This window comes from Taeniopygia guttata, chromosome 1, assembly GCF_048771995.1.
Source record: "Taeniopygia guttata chromosome 1, bTaeGut7.mat, whole genome shotgun sequence".
In the NCBI taxonomy this organism is placed as follows: Eukaryota; Metazoa; Chordata; class Aves; order Passeriformes; family Estrildidae; genus Taeniopygia; species Taeniopygia guttata.
The window spans coordinates 104,846,129-104,871,380 of record NC_133024.1 but is presented as its reverse complement, the minus strand read 5'-3'; the positions used below and the strand labels follow the sequence as shown (position 1 = coordinate 104,871,380).

Here is a 25,252-nt window from a genome sequence, read left to right as displayed (position 1 = left end):
CAGACATCCTTTTATCTCTTTTGATGCCAGGGCGTCCTCGCTGGCTGTGTTTGTGTGCTCCCACCTGTGCAGGATCTGCTGTGAGCATCACCCCATGGCAGCACAGCAGTAGCAGGGAGTTACATTAATATGACTACACTATTTAAGTATCCTGGGTGAGACTGGAATCATCACTGCACCAAGGAGGGAAGTACAGATGTTTTTCATGAGCTATGAAAACCACCAAGTGTGTAAAATTCCCACGTGGTGGTGCTTGGCTTTAAAACCTAAAGCGAGTTTATTGCAGCAATAAATGCAGAGTGTGTAAAGGTTTCCCAGTAGTTTTCAAAGCTGTTCCTTAAAACTGGAAGTGAGAGTTAACCAATTTGCTCTTTATCCAGCTCGCAAATCTTGGCATCAAATTTGTTCTAGAAAGGAAACTCTTTTGAAAGAAATTCTCTGCCCTGAGAAATGAGGGACCACTTCCATATCCAGAGGAATAGCTTACTGTCTCTCAGATACTAATTCTGTCTTGTCTGGGTTTTTCTAACTTCTGCAGAAGTTCAGATCATTTATAAGGGCATGTTCTTTTTCAGTTGTCACATATTTCCACCTGCCTTTGCCAGTTGCAGGCAAAGGCCTCTCCAGGCTCCTGTGGGTCACTGCCCTGTCACACGTGTGTGACCTAAATGTGTGTGATGCACCGGTCATGCCACTTTCTTACATGAAGAGGTCAACACTTGTGCTGTGCCATTAGGATTCAGAAATCCCAGCACCCTCAAACCTGGGCTCCTCTCATGATCCTGGTCACTTCTCAGGACATCTGGTTCTCCATCTCTGATTTTGGGGCAGCCAGTCTGAACTGCTCCTTTTGAAACTGTGCAGATTTAAGAGTTTAGTGACAGCATTTTTGAAGAACTACAGCCAGTTGCTATTTTTATTAACAATATTCAGTAGTCAGATGTGAGAAAAGTAAGGTGATAGTGAGAAACATCCAGAGAAAGCTGTGTTGGTACTTTGGTGTAGTTATTTACATTAGATACTGTGTTCAAGACATTTGGATTAATTTCTGCTGATAGTGGTTATCTTTCCAGGTGGGTCTTATGAAAGCAGAGTAGAGGGAGACCATCGTTTCCCTGGACCTGCTGGCCACTCCTCTTTGATAGAGCCCAGGACACCATTGGTTTTCTGGGCTCCAGGTGCCCCTGGCCAGCTGAAGGCCAGCCTCTGACCCTGCAGCTCTCCCAGGCCCTTTTCTGCAGCGCTGCTCTCCGTGAGCTCTTCCCCAGTCTGTGCTGCTGCCTGGGATTGCCCAGCCAGGTGCTGCACCAGCCCTTGGTCTTGTTAAACTGCTTGAGATTCCCATGGTCCCACTGCTCAGGCTTGTCCAGGTCCCTCTGGGTGCTCTCCTGACCTTCAGGTGCAGCACTCCTGCATCACTCAGTTTGGTGTCATCTGCAAACAAACTTGATCATCAAGTTTGCCATTATTGTCACTATGCCCTTATTGCCCTTTTCCCAAAAGCCATGAAAAATGGTCAGATAAAATATAAATGATACTTTCAATATTATTTTGTAATAAATAGCGATTAAACAGCCTAATTTTCTCTCTGATTTCCTCTTTTCTACTTGAGGGGGTACACAGCACAATGGAGTTCATTAGTTCAGGGATGACTCTCAGGAATGTACCAACATAAACATTTACCAAGTGGTATGTTCAGATTGCCACCATTTCAGATATCAAGAATGAAAAGTCTGCAGCAGATTAAACTGCACATGTGCTGTATAGAGAGATATAATCTAGATTAAGGCCCTAAATGTCACACCTTCACTGAAAACCCTATTGCTTTTTTTATTTTTTTCTTATTTTTTGATTTTTTTTAAGGCAAGGCTGCCAGATGTGCTGCACTAATTCTGCAAGGTGCACTAGTAGCATTAAATCTATATGATTTGGTTTTGCTCATCAGCTTTGACAGGAGAAGATGCTGGTAAAATCTAAAACTCCTTCAAGACAAACTTCTTAGTCTTCAAGTCACATTTATCCCCACACTGCAGTAGTTCAGGATTTCTGACAGGTTAATCCCAAAGCCCTTTTCAAAGATTTCAGACATTCCCTACAAAGAACAACAGCATTACTTGAGCACTGAAACAGTGCCCTGTTCCTCCCAGGAGGAGTAGTTGGCAAGATCTCCAGTTAAAACCTGCTCTGCATCCATCAGTTTTATCATCCCTGACAGATTTTGAAAGCAAAACCAATATGAATCGGTCTCAATTTACATTGGTGTGATGCGCAGACCTCTCCAAGGTAATTTTTCCTTTTGTTTCTCACTTTCCAATATACAGAGTTTTGCAATTGCTGTGGTGCTGTTCCACTGGAGTTGAATCACTGAATTTAACAAAGAAAAGTTCCTTACAAAGGGAGTATTCATGACACGAACCACAAGATAGGTGCTCATATATGTTTTGGTTTCTTTTCATCTGATAAAAAGATATTGATAGTTTTACCTGATCTTTACCTGCCCTGCTAGCAGGATGTTTGGGAATTGAGATGTGTGTACACAAATAATTTACTTTAGTGGTAGCTTGGAGCTGGTCCCAGGGGGGCTGATCACTTGCATACACTGAATTGAGCACCTCAGAGCTGAGCAGGATAAAGCACATTGTTTTGGGCATTGTCCAAAGGGTGAAACACTGACAGCCCTGGGGCATCCACCACCTCTCCAGGAAGCCTGGTCCAGGTTTTGATCACCCTTTCAGTAAAGAAATGCTTCCTAATATCCAGTCTAAATCTTCCCTAGTGCAGTTTTGAACCATTTCCACTGACATGTCAGTGTCCACAGTGAGCTGCGGGACCTAAGAACTATCAGTAAAAGATTTCTTGAATTTGGAAGGGCTTGCAGGTGTCCAGAGATTTACCTGGAAAAAGTAATTTAAAGGAATTGAAGCCCCAGAGATGAACTCGTACAATCTTGCTCTGCAGCATCCCCCGGCTTCTGAAGGTGTCTAAAAGCAATCAGCACTTCTCCTTGTGCCCAAACACTTGATCCTGCATCCAAATAAGCCAAAATGGCCTGGAAAAATTGGTAAAGGGTAAAATTGGTAAAGAATCCTGATCATTGCAATGCTTGTGTAAGAGCCTGAAAGTCAGGGAAAGGAGGATACAGCAACTGAGCTTCTTGACTTCTTGTTCAGTTCTAACTGCAGAGAAACTAACATTTTGCCTTCTGGGAATTGACTTCTGGTGCTTATAATGTGTATATTGTTTGTGTTCTCAGGGTCTGAGACTGCAGTGGGCATTAATCTGTGAGCCACGTCCAGCCACTGCTAAAGCAAGTACCAATATTGGCTTGTGACACCAAGGCTGCACTCAGCCAGAGCTTTCCATTCCAAATCCTGGCAAAACCTGTAATACAAGGGTAAATTTCTGGACTGTGACAAAGTGCACCTTGATCATGTCATGGAATAAATTTGGATTCAGGGACAGGCACTGTCTCTGTAGGTGTGGGGCTCTCAGGGTGATGTATTTCCAGGGGCTTAGCAGTTGGTTTTACTGAGCTTGGTGAAGATCCACATGTGCAGCCCCTGAGCTGAGCAAACCTGCTGATGCCATCAGTCCTTTGCTAGAGGCAGTGAATTACCAAGTACAAACATGCTGAGCACCCCTCTCTGGAGGTCAGGCCTGCTGCTGTGTCACTTGTTAAAGCTGGATAAGCCATTAGCCAAAGGAGTGCCTGGAAAGCTTTTCTTTCCCTCTCTCCCAAGCAGACTCATCAAACAGCTCTATTAATCCTGAGCTGGGATAATGAAGTACTTTCCTGACAAAACAAGGGAAGGAGGCTAGTTTTGAGCAGTGCAGCAGCTGATTCCAAGAGGACAGCACAGAAGCCAACCCATTCCCACAATATCCTCTGCCAGCAGCAGGGTGCTGCTGCTGCTGCCCCCTGGAAGGGGAGAACCCAGAACACAGTGACACTGGCCCAGTGTCACTCAGCAGGAGCTGAGCCCAAACCTGTCACACCCCGGTGTGACCCCAGCCATGGCACTGGGCACCCTGCCAGAAAACACCATCGCTGCTTTCCGGATCAGTCCTATGCACCAAAATTAATACTCTACAATCTTCATCTCAGTACCAGCTATTGGGCAGCTGCTGGAGGAAATCACTGGGAACAAGTCATAGTTCATGGTTAAAAGCACCTACATCAACTTCTAGGTGCTCTTAGAAAAATCCACTTGAACAAATGCCAATATAATGTGAATTAATTACTTTATAGAATTACAGAATCATAGAATATCCTGAGTTGGAAAGGACCTACAAAGGTCATCCAAGTCCAGTTCCTTATGACTTTCATATGTTAACTGGTTAAAGGAAAGGTTCATTATACTACAAGCGTTGAGAATAAAGGAAAACATCCTTTCCTACATCAAAACTAGAAACAAACCGATTACCATTATTAATATACTGAGAAGAAGAAGAAGAAGAAAACATGACCCTCTCTGTGGACAGATAAAGTATGCCTAGCTGGCCATTACCACTTTTCATCACCATTTTCCATAAAATAGGTAAATGGGAAAGTCTTAATAAATACAGAAGAGCAAGGCAAAAGATGTTTGCCCTCATTCAAACTGAGTTATCCCCCACACTGGATATGCATCAACTCAGCCAAAACCAGCTGTGAAGTTGCTGGGACTGAGCCTGTGTAGAGCAGCCCCAATTGAACTATTACTTTATTAGTGCATGATTTTATGCTCACAAGAAATCATGTCTTCGGTACCAAGCCTGCAATGGCATTTTTCACACTGAAACAGAGCCTCCTGCACAAAATTGATTTCATTAAAATTCTTAGGGTAAGGTACAAGGAGAAGGTTTCAAAACCAAGCTACAAAGGGAAATAAAAAAATCTGCCTCACTCCAAAACTTCTGCAGGAATCCAGTTTGTCACAGGCATGCCCTCTGTATTACTGTCCTAAATTAGAATATTGGGTAAATAAAACAACAACCTCACAGGTTTTAATAGTATTTTGTCACATGTTAGCTGAAGATATTTGAATTTAGGATATACATGTAGTTCTGCCTGAAAAAACTTAGAACACAAGCAAAACATTTACTGAGAGCTGCCTAGTGCTGATTTGGATGTGTGACAACTCCTAAGGCTCTTTACAGGAATATTTATGAGAATGCAAGGAGCACAGTGACCAGCAGTCAATGTTCTGTGTGCATTCCTGGAATATCCAAACTGCAGCACTTACAGAGATTACAACACAGGGTAAAAGGGTATTAGCCTGGAACACACAGGTCTATTTATTTATAGAAGCCAATTTTACTTAGCAGGAAAATATGGAATAAATCAGCTCTAATCTTAATGCAAGTTCTGATTTTCAGCGCTGAAGCACCTTTTCAATAACAGAAATTCAGGGAAGAGCATTAATGGAAAAAGTCTCTTTGGTTCATGTGCTCAGTTCTCTTTTCAATAAGAAAAAGAGTTTTTGTCTACATCTTCTACAGATTTCAGTGCTTCCTTTTCATTCTATTTGTTACTTGTTTTGACAGCTTGGACTGTGTACATTAAGAAAGGCAGCAAAATTTGGTGCCAAAACACAGAGGTTATTTTATCTTGTAAACACAATGACAAGATATTTAGACCAAGGCTGAATGTCATCAATGTAAATAGCAAATACCTACAAGTCCATTTATTCCCCCTTTCATCCTGACAGGAATAATTACTGTGTAAAGCTCTCTACCTGAAGACCTATAATCTTTAGAAAAAAAATCAACAGAAATAATCATATCTTTCAAAACTGAGAAGAAATGAAACTGTGCAACTCAAATTTTCCCCACTTTACCTGGCAAAACCTGTCAATAATACAAGAGGAAGGAGCTGTCTGATTAAAAGAGCAAAAGAAGAGTTTTTTCACAAAGAGGAAAAAGGCTTCAGAGCAGATTCTATGTAAATTACAGACATTACACACTGGAAGAATATAAAAGATGCTGGGATTGAGTTTCAGGTTCACTGTAACTCTTTTACTGCAGCTCACAGAATTATTAAGGCAGACTCTCAGCACAAAGCCCTTGTCAAATAATCCCTATCTGCGGGGAAAGTTTGATATTATTTTTTCAAAGAAAGCCTGAATACCATATCTATTAACTGGGGCATCAAAACCTGAAATAAAAACAACTGAATAAATTATAGACACCATGCTATTTTTAACATCCCGATCATCTTGTACCTGCAAAACAGAAGAACCAATGGGGGCAGGGGTTTTGGGGCATTGGGGTTTTATTTCTTTTTCTTTTTTTCTGATCTTCACCAGTCCCCAGAACAACACAGCATTAATTTAACCAGTTTATTCTTGCTTTACTCACAGGATCCAGGTGCAGCTGTTTGCTGGTGCCCCGCCAGGTGCAGCCAAGCAGAGCTGGGCTCTGACCCACTGTGGTGCTGCTCAGCCCTTCCCAGCACATTCCCCTTCATTCAGAGTCAGCTTTTCCAGGAAATTTATTATGAACTGTCATGGTGTTAATTTATCATTCCCTAACAAATCCCCTTTTTTACCCCAACACAATATTTTGATCTCTGTTGAGGAAAAAGTGTTATCTGGAGCAGTTTATCATCATCTTAGTAGGCTGTTAGAGGAAAAACTGAAATGAAGTTGTAAAGCATATCGAGATAGAAGGCTTAACTTGGAGATTTCCTTGTTCTTTATGTCCTATGCATGTTTAATATTCAAATAAAATATTGTCTTCGTCATGAAGCAATGGAAGAATAAAAAAAGGGCTAAGAAAAAGAACTGATAAAGCAGAGAGGGCACTGAAATGAGATACTGAAAAAGGAGTAGAGTTTGTTTTTTTCAAGCACTGAAATTTAAACTGTAATTAAACAGAAAGCTGGCTGGCAAGCTAATAAAGGGAAGTTGTAAAATAAACATTGCACAATGGGCATCTTGGCTACTGCTGCTACTACAGGGCTGCACATTGTCCTTTGGCAGAGGATCCATGTGGGAAACCAGCAGTGAACAGTCCAAGCCCTGAAAACCCTCACACAAATGTAGAGTGTGGCAAGGTTCCCCAGGAGAGGGGGAGATTTTTAACCTTTGGGACGGTATTTGTTTTCTTTTACAGAGCCTCTGGTTAGTCTAGAGTTTATTTATACAAAGTCCAACATGTAAATGCCATGGGTTTTACATAAAATTGTAATAAAGAGGGTCACAAATCTGCAAATGGTGCAATGCTGGGTAATAATTAACTGAAAAACCAAAGTAAAATAATAAATATTTGTTAGGCTAGAAAAATAATCTTCTTTTCAAACAGAAAGGATGGTGTATGAACCCTCACAGACAGCAAAAGAAACATCAGGTTTGTTGTCTGACAGCCAGGACTGTTCTCCCTTACATACTACGAGGAGCTAATGGTTTTCCAAAAATAAATGTTCACTGTGATCTTGAGTGACAAATATTTAGCTTTTGAAGGTGATAAAAGTCCTCAGCTTTTCAGGACTCTTCTATCTGATTCAGTAGTGACCTGCTTGTGCCTTTCAAAGGATAAATGTAGCATAAAAATCAATACTGAGATACAGAAATTTTTGGTACTTTTCCCATTATTGATTAAAATCCTTTCAGAATTTAAGGTAATGAAACATTTATTACTTTTTCAAACTCCTTTTTCTTTTTTCCCTGAAAATTTCTTACTCCAGTTTTGCCATCCTGTCCTTACATTTACTGGTTTCACTTTGCTTCAGGCTCTCTGTATTTCAAAGAGCCAGTGATGTGAGATACACACTGAGATTTCCCCTACTTCTATTTGATCTGTCTATTTTTACCTGGTCCCTGAAAGGACTTAAGAGGCTGCTGCACTGGATCTGCATATTCATTGTTCTCATTCATCAAGGAACTCAGATCTCCTGTCCCTCCTGGGGAGAAGGACGAAGCATGGAAATTGTTCTAAGCTGATTTTTTTATTCTGGAAACACACACCTACTTCTTGCTTACTGAAGCTGATGATAATGTTAAAATACACTTAAAATCCTTTTCTGCATGAAGACATTTCCCTGGATCAGAGCTATTACATCCAGCACTTTGTCCTGGGTATTATTATTTTTTCTTTCATTTACTTGTCCTTAAAGAAAAAATGCACTGTCAGGGAAAACTAAAATCCTTTCCTGTCCTTCAGCTAAAGGATTAGAAAAGCACAAGGTGAAATACAACAAAAGTAATGAACTAGACATCTTTTGATTTACAGATAGTTATTTATCTTAAAGCATGATTATAAATAATTATAAACTAGTCCTTTACAGGCTGTTTAATGAGGTTCTTAAGCTATCAAATGGCATCACTAGTTTAGTTTAGTTCCAAAATCAAGTTTCAGATAGAGATGCAGTAGCAGATACCAACAAACAGATTTTTGCTTTAAACTCCAGCTTCATTCCACAGAAAAGATGCATCAATGCTTCAGTGCTGGAGGAAAGGGGGTTATAAATTGACAGGAAATCTTTGATGTATCTTGTAGAATTTAAAGTCGTGGAATCATAGAATGGTTTAGGTTGGAAGGGGCCTTAAAGGTCATCCACTTCCAGCTCCCTTGCCCTGGGCAGAGATGCCACTCACTATCCCGAGCTGCTCAGGGCCCCATCCAGCCTGGCCTTGGACACTTCCAGGGATGTGGCACCCACAGCTCCTCTGTGTAACCTGTGCCAGTGCCTCACCACCCTCACAGTGAACAATTTCTCCCTAACATCTGCTCTAAACCCGCCTTTCTTCACTTTAAAACCATTGCCCTTTGTCCTGTTGCTCTGTCCCCCTATAAAAAGTTCCTCCCTCTCCTTTTCATAAGCCCACTTAAGATACTGGGATGCCACACTGAAGTCTCCCTGATCCTTTTCTTCTCCAGGCTGAAAATCTAATAACTTTCTTCCTCTTAAAATCAAAGTAAAACTCTTCCTGAGTCACATTTCCTAAGAACACAACAAAAAAATTTTCCCTGATCAAAGAAAAAATCCTATAAGACTAGAACTATTGTCCAGTAAATGCAGAATTTGTAGCATTGTTCGAGGCTCATGCTTGGGCAGGAGCAGGGAAAATCCTGTGTGCACCACTGTTGTGGGAGGTCATGTCAGGCAGAAAGGGTGAGGGACTGACAGCTTATTCTTCATTTCAGGCACCAGACCATCATCATCCTCCCACCAGCAGCCCCCAGCTCTGCTTTGGCAAGACACCTGAAGCAAGGGTGGAAGGGGATGTACACACACCCTCAGCAGGGACACTTGTGCCCGTGGCCACTGCAGGGATTCCCTGGGAACAGAGCTACTAAAAGCTCCTGTAGATCGGTCTTATCACTTCTACTCCAACTCTCTGCACTTTATTTGTTCTTTGGGGCGCTGTTACAACTGGGGTGTAACCAAACCACGGCTCTGCCCCGCTGCATTATCCCTGATGGACTCCCAGGGGTGGCTTTCAGCAGCTGCCCAGGGCACAGCCCAGGCTGCAGCAGGGTGAGAGAAAAGGGAAAGGGGCAAACCCTGGGCAGGGCAGCGTCTCTTTGTCTTCACAAACTGATTCAGCTACGCCCAGCCCAAGGGGCTTCTCTCTACCAGTGGCCCCGGTGGGCAGCTGGAACCCATCAGGGAGTCCCCAAAATATCCTGTGACTCACAGGATTACATCGTTCCACTGTGAAATTCCCTGCCCTGGGGGGGGTACTGACCCTGCCTGCCTGAATGTGACCATATGTAACTGATTTATTAAAAAAATATTGATCTAGTATCGATATCCAACTGTGACGGACAAAAACTCTCTAACAGTTTAAAGATAGAAAGTGTATGTTTATTCGACGCCGGGCAGTGTGTGGGATAGCTCCCAAATACACACCGCCCCTTCCAGGTGATTACAGAGTCTTTTTATCCATACAAGTATTGAATATACAAAATACAAATACATATTCATAATTTTGGTACATCCCATTCCCCGCTTCGTACGCTAATCACTCCAAAAGCTATTAAGCATGCATAGTTTGTCCCTTGAAATGGGTCAGTGGTCCCTTTCATGGGGAGGGGTCCCAAAATGAGGAAGTAAATGAAGTCTTCCTCGTTCTGACCTTTCTACCTTTTCAATGCAAGTATGACAAATGAACTCTTGGTAGAACTCCCATTCCTTGTCTTCAATTGGTTTCAGAACAGAGGAGGCCCACAATTGTCTTATGTTCCTAAAAGCTATTTATCAGTTTCTATATTCTTCATTATAAACCCAGCTAACCAAACATTGTGCTGACAAGCAATTAATTATTAGTTAACTACTAACTCCTAACTTCATCAAGGCCTACTCATTTATTATTCTTATTTTAATTAACTCTAGTAAGGCTTATTTCTAACTAAAATCTTAGCTCCTCAAAATCTCTAAATGCCTTAAAGTTTACGTTTCATAACCTGGGCACTTTGGGGATTTGGAGCAGCCGCTGCTGGACAGATCCAGAGAAGGACCAGACCTCCCACAAGAGCACCGCTGCTTTTGGCAGGACTGCAGCCATTGCAGCCACCACCCTGACCACCATTTCTCCTGCTGGTTTACTTTCAAACCAGCCAAGCCAGAGGGAAAAGGAGAAAAAAGCAACAGGTACCACACCATCACTGAGCCAGGACAGTCGAAGCCAGTAGCAGTCACCCCTGTTCTGAGGAGGGAAGGCAAGGCCAGCACAGGGACTGAGCAGGAGGAGGAGGAGCGGCCCCTCAAGGAAGGGGAGCAGAGTTGGAGCTGCTGTGATGTGAGCAGGACTGCCACATGCCAACCCCACAGTGAAGGACACGCAGAAATCCACAGCACCAGCCTGCAGGACCTGGAGGAGATCATCTGCAGCTGCATCTACAGCCCCAAGCACTGGAAGGAGGAGTGTTTTGGCCTCACACTGGTGCTGGACAAGGCCATGGAGCTCGAGTGCATGGGGGTGTCTATGGAGGGAGCATTAAACCCATTAAACCCATCTTGTGCCTGATGCTGAAGATGCTGCAGATCCAGCCCAAGAAGGGCATCACTGTGGAGTTCCTAAAGAATGAGGACGTCAAGGATGTCCAAATGCTTGGAGAGGTGTCCATGAGGCTGGCAGGCACTGCCATCGATGGCTACAGGTACCTGGAACCACTGAACAGTGACTGCTGGAGAATAAAACACCAGGACAGGAAAGGGGGATGTGAGCAGATGCACAGGGATGAATTTAGTGATGAGCTGCTCCATGAAGAACGTGTATGCAATGTCATCCTGCCTTGGCTGCAGAAATGGCACGTTCTGGAAGGAGCTGAGCAACTCCAGCCTCGAGTTAGTGCTCTGGAAGAAGACATGCCTGATGCAGAATCGAATCAGGAAAAGATGCAAAGCTGGAATGAATCCCATCTCCAGATCACTGCAGGAGGGGGCAGAGAGACCTGGACAAGCAGATCTGCAGTGGGGCAGTGCAGGTGGGGCTGGAGCAGGTCTGCAGGGAGGCACAGCTGCTCTCCAAAGAGAAGGGCCCCTCACTGTGCCAGGAGAGGCATTGCAGCAAAAGCCTGAGATGGCACCAGAGCAGATCCTGGAGAGGCAGCACAGATCAAGATTTAATCTCCAGCACATGACCACAGTCACAGACACGTTCCATTGTGAGATTCCCTGCCCAGGAGCAGGCACTGAACCTCCCTGCCTGAATCTGACCAGGTATGATCTGGGTGCTTTGGGGACTTGGAACAGCCACCACTGGACAGATCCAGAGGAGGACCCAAACGTCCCCAGGAGGACCAGTCCTCCTACAGGACCACTGCTTTCACCAAGGCTGCTTAACTGGACTGTGCCCAGCACCCTCACCCTGCTCAGCAGGGTGCCAGGCTGTACTCTGTGGGTTTAAGCCAGCTTTTCTGTATCATTGCCTTTATTGTAACATTGACCTGAAATCTCTCTCAAGGTATTTGTGTGGGGTCCATTTCTCCCACTGGTTTACTTTTGAACCAGCACATTTAGTTATGGGAAGGAGAAAAAAGATGTTCTTGGGCACTGCCAAAGTGCTCTTACTGCTGAGGAAAATAAGGAGAAAACATCCTGTCTTGATCCCAATTCATAGTGTTGGTAACTACTGGGGTAAACATTTCATTAGATCTACTCATGGCCCAGTCAAAACCTGGGCACGTGCCACATCCCCAAAACTTCCTCACCTATTCCCACTTTCTCTAATGAAGTTTCGGTGTTTGAAAATGAGCAAAGAAGTTATTCAGATATAAATTTTGTTGCTCATGAGCAAAGAAGACCTGAGCAAACCCCAAAGACATTTAGAGATTCAATCAACAGCCCCACTATAAATTATTTATCCCAAAGGAGTTTTGTAAGCATCACTCAGGTGATTCTAAATGACTATGCAGGGCTTGGAATAGAAATGTTCTCAGCAAAAGTTTTTTCTAACCAGCAATTAAATTCTGGAGTTTTAACTGCATTTGGGGTATTTTAGACAAGCTTTGCTCATTAGCCCCAGGAGCAGCAGGAAGAGAATGAAGGTTATTTTGAAACCAAAGTGATCATGCAAGTAAAAGCACACTGGCTCAAAACTTAATCTGCAGCTGATGGCTCATCACAGTTAGTAGGTAATAGATCTGTGACAGAATATAAATAATACAAGTCCCACCATGCAGTCTGGAAAGCAAAATAATTGCCAGGAGTTTATGTATTCATCCACCTACTCACATTTTGATTTTAGAATAATTTGTGAACTTCTTGCATTCTAATAAGGAACTGCTGTATTCACTTTCCTCTGCCCCCACCAAAAAAAAAAAAAAAATCAAACTGCAATTCTTCAATGATTCATCATTATAAATAAAATCCTAAAAAGCAAAAAATGCCATTTAATTTTATAAGGGAGTCAAAAATAAAAATCCCCTATTTGACATATTACAACTGTATGAAGCACTATAACTGTAAGATTTTCTTTCAATACTTCACAAAGGGAGGCAATGGAAAAATAATAAACTTCAAGTAGAATACTCCTGACATACTCACACTATATCACAGAGAAAAAGAAAAGTTACATAAAGAGAAGATAATCCCTTGATACCAAACAAACCTTCTATCTGAGAGCTGTCTTCCAAAGTCCAATTAGAGGACATAAACATGCTGCCAAGTCCAACAACACAAACACTACATAATTTGAAAAATATATTTATCTTCTCCTTGAAGATTGGAAAGAGGTGAAAAGGAGAAACTTTAAAATATATATGTATACACAACTATATACCTGCAACTGATACCTTTAATCCAGAACTCTAAGCACTGAGAAAATAGTATTAAAATAATTAAAGTTAACAAGGCTAATCCTCTTAAGTGGAAAAGTGATCCCTGGGGAAGGAGAAAGTAGGAAAGCAAGACCTCAGTGGCTGAGAAACCAGTTGTAGTCCCCTGGAGGAAAGGAATAAACCCTTTATCCTGCCTGTGCTCCTGGGGATATGCACCTACCTCATTTGGTAACTGCTCCATCCCTGGGGCAGTGTGAGACCTCGGGACTTCCCAATTAACGCTGGCAGCAACAGAGGAGCCGGTGGCAGTGAGGAACATCCACCCCCACACAGCTGCATCACTGAAACCTGCCTGGGGCACAGCTGCAAAGAATTCAGTGCCACAGGCTGTGACTCACTTATTGATCACCCAGGAGCACCACCAGGGCTTTTCCTCATGCATAAAACAAAGGGTAGCAGGGTCTCCAGTTGCCAAAGGAATGAGCAGTAATCAGGAGAAAAGCATGTATCAGGATCAGGTGGAGGGAGGAGTATGGGAGAACAGGGAAGTTCATCTTTCATATAGGACTGTGCAATAATATCCAGATAGCACTGGATCCTGGCCATAGGAGGAAACAAATAGACACAGTTCTGCCTATCTGTTTTGTGACCTTTTTCAGACATATCCTTAACAATGGCATTCTGTCTCTGACTGGAGCTAACCCTGCAAAATCTGGTCTTCAGCTATTAGACTGCCCCAGAGAAATTCCTCTTTGCTTGACAACTCCTTCCTGGGGACAGCAACAACCAGCAGCAGCTGCTGCAAAAGGCAGAGCCTTTTCCTTTCTTATTTCTCAGAAACCATCAAAATGGCTTGGTCTGCAAAGACAAGGAAAAAATTAGTAGAGAGAAGGACTAGGCCACATAAAAAACCATTTCTATTTGTCCTTCCCCCTGCCAATGGATTGCAGAAAGGAAGATGCACAGATTTGGCATAAGAGGTTGAAAATGTCCCCTTGGGTGTGCAGCACAGCCTGCCTTGTGCTGCAGCTGTGCCTTTGGGCAGGGCAAGGGGAGAACAGGGGCTCTGCAGGGCACAATGCACAGGGGGCTGCAGCCACCAGCGTGGAGGCAAGAGTCATTGAGGGAAAAAGAGGGAACAGAATAAAAGTCTGTCCTTTTGAGATCAAAAAGTTACAGCTCCACTTGTGGAGGAGTCAGGAATTAGGGGGTTTGAGCACATGTGAAGTAGGAAATCTTCTCTCACATTTTTTGTGAGGTGGCTCAGACAACAAAAGAAACAACCCAGAAGAAAAGCAAATCTGTTGAATATTATGCACCAGTGCCTTGCTTGACAAGATATAGAAGGAAACCTCCAAAAATCCAGCTTCATTTTGCCAGAAAGCTATAATTGGGAATCAGTTAAGTGAGAACAGGGAAATAAATCTATGGCTCTGAAAAGAAGGGAGAAGGGAGGAGGAAGTGAAATGGAAGTGCTGAAAGCACCACCTCCACTTTCAAGCCATTAATGATACCCAGCTGTTTTTCACCACTGAGAATATTACTTTCCTCCCTCTGAAAGTTAAACTAATGCCTTCTATTAAACAGGAAAGAATTTGAAGTGACTAATATCCACTCCTGTGCAGAGAGGTTTTGGCATGGTGTTTTCATCCTTCTTCCTACTCTAAAGGCAAAGCAGCAGAGAAAGCCATATTGAGTAGCTTTACACAGTTAATGCAATTTGTGCTGTGGCATTTGCATTAAAATCCTTTTGCCAAGATTTAATTATAAAAGTTGGTGGTTTCTTTTTACACACTGACATAATTTTTAATTAAAACTTTTGTAGTGCTTTAAGTCCACTTCCTTTATACAATTTATTTGATAAATTTGATAAACCTGAGTAATTGCAGTACTCTGGATTTTTAAATGGGCTCTATTTTTATCAAAGACCCTGACAGGTTTCTAAATATCACCTGGGCAAAGCTGATGTGATGAGAATGGCTGAGTGGGAGCTGCCTGTGGCTGCTATCCTGGCTAAGGACTTGGTGTTTGATCAGACTACACCTTCTGTTTAGGTCCTTTTGTTTGAGAGTGACTGGCCTGAGCAAAAGAATCCTGGTGTGACCCCAGGTGAATTATTCGGTCCTATTGCAAGCCTAGAGTCTTTGAACGCCCAAAATCATTCCTCAAAGATGCTGAAGTCCTCCCAAAACATCAGCCTGTGGTGCGCACTGGGCATGAGTTTAGGGCCAGCTCTGGTCCCACTGCTGTTAGTCTTATTTTGAGTAATTTAACAGGGTGTGACCATCCCAGAACAGTCAGTGACGAAGAGAAGAGAAATGAATGAAGAAAGGTGAGTGGATGGGATCCAGGATGATGCCAGGCTGCTGCCTGCCAGATCCAGCCACAGGGTACTGACACAAAGCCAGAGGTGTTTGCCCACCCACTGACAGTGGGGTTAAACATCCTCTGTATCCATCCAAAAGGACCTACCCAGGGACAAACTGTGTTCTCACCACACATCCTCTGCCCAAAAAGATGGCCCAGATTTAATTGGCAGCAATAATCTGCTTGGGTGTGTGATGCACGAGGGTAAGAGAGCAAGACTTAGTGTGCTGCCTGCACATGGCTGGCTTTGTGAATAAACAAAGGACTTGTGTTCACCAAACTGCCAAGTGAGCGCCCTTAATTACAAGTGAATTGAGCTTTCTTGAGAAATTAACACAGTCAACAAGTGTCTTTTCTTAAATTATAAACAGATGGTACTTTTCAGCAAAGGCAAAATGTGATTAAGAAAGCTCCTCTGTTCAGAAAATACTATTTGTACTTTAAACTTTTAATCAATCAAAAGCTTCAGATTCAAAGCAGAACTTTCCATAACCATGTGGACATACTTTGTTTTGTTTATATTGCAGTTTATAAATTGCACAACTATTTACTATTTCAAGTCACTTGTGTCATTAACTGAATGTTAACCCAGGTGGCATTAGCAAATGACGAAAATGTCAAAGAAGCAAAACAAATATAGGTTTGTTGAAAATGAACATAATAACATAATAAATATCTATGCTAATGACTTCTGTGTAGGAAATATGGATTGCTAAATGATAAGTCCCACACATGGGGCCAGGAATGTAGTTATCTGACTGATCAAACAGTATTTTCATATTTAAGTCAGGACCACATTTCCTTAACATCTGCTCTGGCAAAAAAAATGACAGTGGTGACAAATCTATTTTTGTTCTTTGGAATATTTCCACCATGTGGGATGCTACTTAAGCTGAATGTAAGGACACAGGGGACTGAGGAATTGATTGATCTCACCTGTGCACACACCCAAAATGAAGGGACTCTGTCACTGGGGGCTTTTGTAAACTCTCAACATTAATTATTTTCTTGCACGCTTTGCAAGTTTGTCTTCACTGAAGAAAGATTAGTTTTGAATAGACTCTATTTGTCTTTATTTGTTTAAATTAGAAGCATTATGTGACTTGCCCTGAAATATCAGCTGTTGAAATTGCTCTGATAACAGCCTGGCTTAGTTAAGGCCCAAGATACCAAGGGCAGCTCTGCAAAAGCCCTTCTAAATGCAGAGAAACAAAACAGCAGTAGAGCAATTTTGTGGTGATGATACAGAGATTTTAGATCAGTGCCCACCCCAATGCCCACAAAGTCAGTGAGAGCACAGCAGTGCCATCCTGCGTGGGGCCAGCAACCCAGCAGAGCATCCTTCTGGCCATGGGCAGCACAGCTCTGCTGGCCAGGGGCTGCTGTGGGGGCCAGGCTTCAGCACCGAGCCTGGGAAAGAGAATTTATACAAACGCAGTGCATCAAACTGCATCTGCTCTTTTTTTTTTTTTTTTTTTTTGCTCCCCAGTGCTGTTTTCCAGAAGCACTACTCTGTTCTTGACATGATGTAAGCCAGACCTGTCAAAAAAGCCCATAAGATACTACCCTGAACCCCAGCAAACACTCAATGTGTGGGCTTTGGCAGAACTCTCGTTTAGCTCATCCCTCTTTCTATTGGGCTGGCAAGAGAAGGGATACATGATAAAGGTGGAAAAAGAAGAACATGGTCTGAAAATGTACTTTGGAAGTAGGATGTAACCTGACATCTGTGTGTGATTCCCTGTGCCCTAAGACTGCCACATGTTATGTCAGTATAGCAGCAGGGTGGGGAGACAGATGGAGAAACCCCAGCTCCTTGTTCCTGCTCTGAAACAGGAATGCTTTTACTGACACCAAGTCCAGACAGAGTGATGGACTAGGTAAGCAAACCCAAAAGAACAAACCAACAACTTCTAGCAGCCTTCTGAACACGTCTGTGTTGTTTTCAGTGCCGGAAGAGAATGAGAGAGAGGTACCTTGGAGGCGTGTCTGCAAATGTTGTGGCTCAGAGTCATTTCAGTCCCATGTCTTATGCTCTAAAAAAATTCCAACTTCAAAATAAAAGAGAAGCAAGAGATCCATGGATATTACTTACATCCATTTTCTTCATTATGGAACATCAGTCATTTCAAAGACTAGGCAGTGTCCAAATGAAATATCCATTGAGAGAAATTACTAATTATACTTCAGTGGATGTGGACTACTAGGTCTGTGTGTAACCTTGGTGCTGGAACTTCCTGACTTTTAGTGGAAATTCACAATGTGAACAATCTTAAGGGAATATCTGTAAACAAGAATTACCACACCACTTTTTTTTTTTTTTTTAATTTTATTATGAAACACCTCACTGTGTTTCCTCATAAGTGTTTAGTACCACGTGTTTAGTGCAAACTAGTTTGGCAGTGCTGATCTACAATGTGTAAGTGAGCTGCCCGCATGCTGATGTTATTTTTGTTTCTATTGTAAGGTAGTATAGCTGTGACTCATGTTTCTGCACAAATATTTAAATGATGATTTCAACATTTTCATTGTGACAATACTGTGCCAAATGCTGCTGTGATAATTTCAACAGATTTTGAAAAGCAAGTGGAAATAACTGATTGGCTTTCTTTAACACAGCTATAATGAACTCTTCCAGCAATTTCAGGTATATCAAGGCCATTCTGTAAACCAGTGTCATCCTACTGTAATGACCTTTAACCATCCTGTTGCTTGTTATATTGATCTACTATTGTGTTACACTGTGTTCTGAACTGCTAAAATTCAGGTATGTTTTTTTCTGCCTTTCCTAAGTGCTTACTCACACACTGAATAATAAAACTCTACCTGCATATTCCAATATACAGCATAGCTCATTGCACATCAATTGTGACTCAGTATTTCACATCCTCATGAATAAGCAAATGACCTATTACAAGATTAGCAAATACAATCTTTCAGCACGATTATATTTCATTTAATTTAATCATTAATTATATTAACATGAATTGTGCTTAGCATTGCTGAACATTACTTAACATTTTGAAGTTTGACAAACCCTTCCTTGTGTGCACTTCACACTTTGTTGGTGTGATATCAGAAGTCAAACAAACAGTCTGGTAAGAGTCAAAGTGATGATGGCATGGTCCAAAATGTGTCACTGGGTATGGCAGCCCCTGACTTGAGCTGGAAATTCATCAGTGAGCTGAAATCCAAAGCAAGACAAGGTGCAATTTGTTTTATTTAAGGTTCATGTATTAGAGTCACAGGATAGAGGCACCATGTTGCACTTGAAGTGGTCTGCACTTTTTAGAGCACTAGAGTCCACATAAAAATAGCTTGTGTTGGTGATACATACCAATTTCCTGGTGGAGAGACTTAAAAATACATGTCTTGAGGTTTAGCTGAGAACAATATTATAGTTATAATCTTGCATTTTGCTTCACAGTGACATGATTCTTGCATGTTACAGATTCCGCCCTCTTCTTCTTTTTCCTTAAAAAACCTCAAAAAATGGAAAATATCTGATGCCTCCGGTATCTCTACTGTGAAATCTCTAAAAGCATTTTATTTTGTTAAAGCACTTTCTTCTGCTGAAGAGTCAGTTCTTCAAAATTGTACATCTGAAGAATCAATTACCCTTGAGGAATCAAGGCTGGCAAGCTGCAATGGTACATTCATTTCCCAAAAATGCTGTCCACAGAAGCCTTGGAGTTAGATTCTAGTAATAAGCTGATAGAGATTGAAGCAATTTCCATGGTTTTTCAAGTAATCTTCCTTCATATTGAAGCAGCACCTGACTTTAATGTTTGTGGAAGAAAGTGATTTTAACAATGAAGCATCACTTAGGGAAGGGCATTAATATTTGTGTTATGTATCCTCTCACCTCCTGGTGTTGCAGAGTGAGTAGTAATAACAAAGGGATTTCTGTGCTCATAAAAGCTAAAGGCAAAGAGTTCATGAATCTGTATCAAACAATAAGCTCTGTGACAATTTTTTTTTAGCAATGGCTCTACCTGCAAGACAACCCATGCAAGAGGGAAGGATGGGACTGAAAGCTTAGCACAAATAAGTAGCTGAAGTGAAAGACCCCCATTCCTGACGTGGTAAAGGAACTGTGGGTGCTGTTGAGCATGCTAACTCATCCTGTTGCCAAAACAAACAGAATACAATTGCACCTGGCTGTAGTGGTGGGAGGGAAAAGCTTGTTCTAGACAGTGACAACTGATGGCCAGTGTCATCCTGTCTGTTTCCTAGTTGCACAAGACCTAGGGAGTGTGTCAGGAGATCAGGAAACCAGACCTGCTGGAGCCTCAGTTCTCGGAGTGCTCCTGAAGAACTGAAAAGGAATACTGTGGGAGATACCTCCAGTTGAAGTGGATGTACTTTGAATGATAGTCAGAGAAGGAGCTCCTAGACCAGCAGCCCATAGATCTGAGGAAAAAAACACTGGAGAAAAAAAAATTACTCCCATACTGATGTCTTCCCATTACAAAAACTTAAGGAACCCATACTTTTAGGTTTTGCTAACTGCAATTTAGACACACATTGTCCCATGCTTGCCTTCTAGGTGCCTTTGAACCACCTGGTGGTGTAATTCCCTATGAAAAATAGGGTGTTAGATTAAAGCAATCAGAAATCTGAAAAAGTAATTTTACTTAAACTCCCACTGCAACTGCTTAAGAGAATGTCTCTCAGGACTAAACCAAGCAAGATAACCAGCCCACACAGTCAGGCTGACTCTTCCAAAGCAAATACCTGCACAGGGTAACACAGTAAGATTGCCAGCTGAAGAATGTTGAAATACAACAGTGGGTGACACCTGGTTCATACAAACTGAACTGGCTTTGTCCAAATAAACCAGCATGGACTTTCCCCTGGCCTTTGTTCTGAGCTGGCTCAAGGCTTCAGCCATGGCTGATCTAACCAGCCCCACAGATGGACCAAGGCAGGAGGGCACCTCTGTCTGGGCCAACCCTCTGCTCAGAGCAGGGTCAGTGAGATCAGGTTTTGAGTATCTTGGATGGAGATCCCACCCTTCTGAGAAACCTGCTCCCTTATGTGACCACCCTCAGAGTAAAACATTATTTTCTTTTGTTTGAATGTTCTGTGTTCCCGTGTGTCCTTTGTCTCTTGTTCTGTCACTGGGCACCACTGAGAAGGGTCTGGCTTTCAGTCCTTGCGTCAGGAATTTATATCTGAGCTCTCTCCAAGTTGAACATGCCCAGATGTCTCAACTTCTCGCCCATGACAAATGCTCTAACACCTCATCCATCTTTGTGGCCTGTCACAGGTCTCCTTCTGTTATGTCTGTGTCTCTCTCATCCTGGCAATCCCAGAGCAGCATGCAGCACTCCAGGTATCACAGAATGATGGAATGCTTTGGGCTGGAAGAGATCTTAAAGATGCTGTAGTTCCAGCTGCTCTGCCATGGGCAGGGACATTTTCCACTAGACCAGGTAGCTCAAAGCCCCATCCAACCTGGCATTGAACATTTCTGGGGGTGGGGCATCCACAGCTCCTGTGGGCAACAGGTGTGTCTGAGCAGGGCTGAGGGAAGGATCACTCCCTTGCCTGACCCAGCCCGAAGTGCTCTTTGCCTTCTTTGTCCAGGTGCTGCAAACAAGGGTTCAACTTGGTGTCCACCAGGAGCCCCCTGCAGAGCTGCTTCCAGGGTTGGTCCCTGGCCTGTCCCAGTGCAGGGGTTTGCCCCTCCTGGGGTGGGACTTGGCGCTTCCCCTCGCAGAGCTCTGTCAGCTCAGCCCACTTCTCCAGCCTGCAGAGATCCCTCAGGAGAAATCATTCCAGCAATGCTCCTGGGCCGCTTCCCACTTCATTTGCCCATCTTTATCTCCATGATTGAAGTACTACTTCCATAAATTCCAGTAATTTATATATAATATATATAGTAATTAGAAAAACATACATGTGCATATAGCAATCATACTGGGCCCAGCTACAGTTGATAATGGGACAGCATTCCAAGAGCTGATAGAGATCTAGGACTCTTTAGATGAAAGATTAGAGCTTGGATGATGATGTGGATATTAAGAAGTTTGCTTATACTGCACAGAATTCCTGAGTAACAGACGTTGTATTAGCTTTTGCTGAAAAAAAAATATTTATAAGCTTCTAAACTAATTAAATTATTAAAATTCTAATCTCATAATATTCCAGCTTGATGAGTCATGAAATTTGAGTATACTCTTGTGCAGGGCAGCTAAGGGCAATGCTGCAATTCTGCCGTGTGAAAGGAAGACACTGGAGTCTCATGGGCAGAGAGAGAAGTGTGATATTGAGTGATGTTTGTGTGCTGACCTGAAATTTGAGTGTATTTTTGTTTCCAGGGTGTGTTGGTGAGTGAGTTTTGTTTCTGACACACACAACTGACTTCCATATAGGAAACTAAGGATTTGTAAAGACTAAGGATTTGTAAAGGCTAGAGATGAAGGTTATGTCCTTGGATAATCATGGAGCACTGGATGTGTAGCAGGCAGCTGGAAGCCACAAAGAGACAGAATAAGAATCCAGCAGGTGCACTCCTTAAATGTACCCATCAGATACAACCCATGCTCCTTTTTTAAAATAACAGAACCTTCTGCTCCCAGCTACCACCCCAGCAGTTTGCTATATCATAAACATTTCTCCCCACAGCTCACAATGGCTTTTGAATCTGTAGCAATTGCCAGACTGTGGTATAAGACCAAAACCTGTTTGGTGTATTGGCCCCACCCCACCTTTGCATCAAACCTGTACTATGACCATGTTCCTTCCTGTTGTTTTACTTGTGCTTTTCTGCTTTTTCCTGAACATGAAGGGACATGAGGAAATGTGATTTCTAATCCAGTCCTTGAGTCCTTGCATCACTGAAGCAGAAAGCAGAACTGCATGTATTTCACCTGTACATCTGAGCAACTTAAAGCACGTCTCAGAGAGGCTGCTTTACTGCTTTATATATGTATCAGTGTATACTCATGCCTCATGTCAAAATATTAGTGACAATGTGTCTGAAAGATGATGTACAAGAATAAATGGACACCTTCCATAAATTCATTTATGGTACTTTAATACCAAGTTAATGCATTTCTCCATTAAGAATTTATAAACTGGTAATTCATAAAAAAAAAATAAATCACAGCTTCACAAAAAGCTAACTTTAACAGTTTGTCCCCTCCCCGCCAACAAGCAGTTTACAATATATTTCAACTATGTTGGTAGAAAGTTAACAGTGATGTGAAACTCTTAAAAAACATTTGCAACAGCAATTGAAAATAAAATAATGATTCTTACTCAGTGAAAAATTAATAGGAATTGTGTTTCCCAGTAAAAGATAAGTCAGAAAAGCAGCAAAAATTCCCTCTCCTACTTGTTAGGTACAAGTTTTCCCCCTGCCACATTTATCATGGGCAAAGGCAACACTTCAGCATTATTCGTTCCCTGGTCCAGCACTTCAGTGGTTTTGGCAAGACTCAGAGGTCATATCCAGAAGCCCAGAGTTTGAGGTGTGTGCTGCTCCTGCTCCCTGTGCTCCACTCCTCTTCCATGGGGTACAGTGGCATCAGAAACAGCTCAGAGTAAAGGTAAGGAGTATGAAATTTTTGATATGGGATCATATTCTTTTTTCACTCTTCACCTCTCCAATACAAACCAGAAACACCAGAAATTTTGGCTGTCACACCTCACATGTGAGTATTTACAGGAGAGACGGGATTTGAATGATGCTGTTATATTTACTTGTGTACAAAATCCCTTCTCTCTGCTGAAGTTATACATGCAACCACAGGACAAAAAATGTTCCTTCTCTATCTTCTAAGTTAAAAGTCACATTTTCAAAAGTCATTGCACTTGACAATAAAAAGGCAATTAATATGCATTTGATATTAAATATATTGTACAGACCTGAACTTCTGTGCAATTCATTGCTTCAGACATATAACATCCTTTTAAAAACTAAGCCTCTAATCAAAGAACTTTGTTAAAGACAATCTTTAAGAGCAAATGCACACAAAACCCCTCTCCCTTTAATTCCTAGTGCATTTTAACACATCTTTGAAATTCTCTGTGTTGCTTCCACATTTAACATTCCATACTGCCATTCCATACTGGTCTAACATCGCTACACAAGAACACCTTTTCCTTGACCTAACCAATAAGGCTGGCCTTTGGGATGCTGTTGGTACAAACAGGAAAGCTGAAGATAAGATTATTACCTCACTCCTTTTATGTGGAAAACAAAAGATTTCAAAGTGGATGCAATTCAGCTGTCTCCATTGTCTGTAAATTCCAGTGGCCCATTTAAGGTGCCAGTACTTATTCTACTGAGCCAGGGTTTTGGATTGTCCCAGCATATTTTGCAATATCTTGCAGTTAAAACTACGGACATGGAAACTGAAAGGGAGATTTTGGTCCCTGAGATATACTGAATGAAATTAAGAACTAAAGCACTGATATTTAGTTTGGAGTGGACCCTCTTTAATGAAAATGAAGCTAGCCTCAACTTTCTAAAGTTTAACAAATAGTCACTTAAGCAGGATGACAGGATATATGCAGTATTGGTCAAGAAAAGTGCACTGTACAGAGTAGCTTGAAGTTATCAGTTGCTGAGGACCAAGCAGCTGTCCTGTCAAAAGCATGCTGCATCAAACTTGTCTTTCCAAGCTAGCAGAAAACCACATGGCCTTAAGCAACACACTATTTTCTCTCATCTCTTTAAAGGTACAACTACAGCACTTGGTGTCATAAATACTTATGATAGGCCAAGTGACTATATGTGCCAGAGCCGAACCCAACTTTTTAACCTTGCAACTGAATGTTTCATCAATACTCTGTGGACCATAGCAGCAAACTCCTCATTGCCAAATCAGAGGCAGTGTGTGCTATGGAAATCCATCTTGGGCTAGTGTTTAAAAGGTTTGTACCATGGAAGGTGTTTCACACCAGTGGCAACTACAATAAAACATCTTTGGCAACCATTGGCATATGAAAAGTAATTCACAGCAGCTGGAAGAATTGTAAGATGTTTATAAAGTTCCGCAGTGCATCATTAACTTTCTGAAGTGTGTTGTATGAAGTACCAAACTCCTGAAAAGGACAGCTAAACATCTGCCATCATTACCTCAGAGACTGCAGGTTTTTTCCATACCACTTTCTCAGACAAAGCTAGGGCTTGTGAAATTTTAGAGGATGATGTGAGATCGTCCACACAAAGGCTTCCAGTGCATGTGGAGTTGATTTGGGTAAGGAACAGAGTAATGAAGGGCTGAAGACTGAATTTTCAGTGCACCACTGGGAAGTTACATAGGGACTGGTGACAGATGGATTCGTGAACAGACTGAACCACAAAAGTAGCATAATCACGTTGGTGATGGAATCTCTTCAGACAACAAAACAAACCGAAACAAAAAAATCAGCTGCATCCAGTGAGTCCACTAAGTAGCCTCAATTACCTTAAATAAAAAATGTGTGCATTAGGAATACAGAACTTATTCTAAAACATTAGTAACACTCTATAACACAGCTGAGCTATAAGAGGAATTCAGTAAAACCAAATTTTGCTTTCAACTACCGCAATCATAAATTAGATATGTCTTGTGACACTAGATAAGCCAGCTCTTAAGTGTGTGGGATGTGCACAGTAGGGGGAGCAGAGACCACACTACTAAGATGGGTAAATTTTTAACAAGTAGAAGGAATGAAAGAA

General features: G+C 42.1%; 2 protein-coding genes across 7 annotated transcripts in view; one reads left to right on the top strand and one right to left on the bottom strand.

Annotated features, from left to right (window-relative positions):
• Nucleotides 1–886: 886 nt before the first annotated feature.
• The window catches only part of GK (glycerol kinase), a 56,135-nt gene continuing 31,769 nt past the window's right edge, over nt 887–25,252 (bottom strand). For 3 of the 6 annotated variants that reach the window (XM_032750330.3, XM_032750340.3, XM_032750352.3), the window contains one exon: nt 22,600–24,998. In XM_032750330.3, the coding sequence (XP_032606221.3) occupies nt 24,991–24,998 (8 nt within the window). In that variant the 3' untranslated portion in view covers nt 22,600–24,990. Of the gene's footprint in view, nt 1,435–22,599; nt 24,999–25,252 lie in introns of those variants that run through there. The other 3 variants (XM_032750339.3, XM_041718534.2, XM_032750329.3) reach the window with 2 other exon arrangements.
• On the top strand, nt 2,265–11,726 carry LOC100223167 (pre-mRNA-splicing factor 38A). The gene is given in 7 exon segments (XM_072929869.1): nt 2,265–2,283; nt 10,733–10,765; nt 10,768–10,896; nt 10,899–11,318; nt 11,321–11,524; nt 11,527–11,550; nt 11,553–11,726. Coding segments are annotated over 7 exon segments (873 nt in total). The 3' UTR covers nt 11,597–11,726.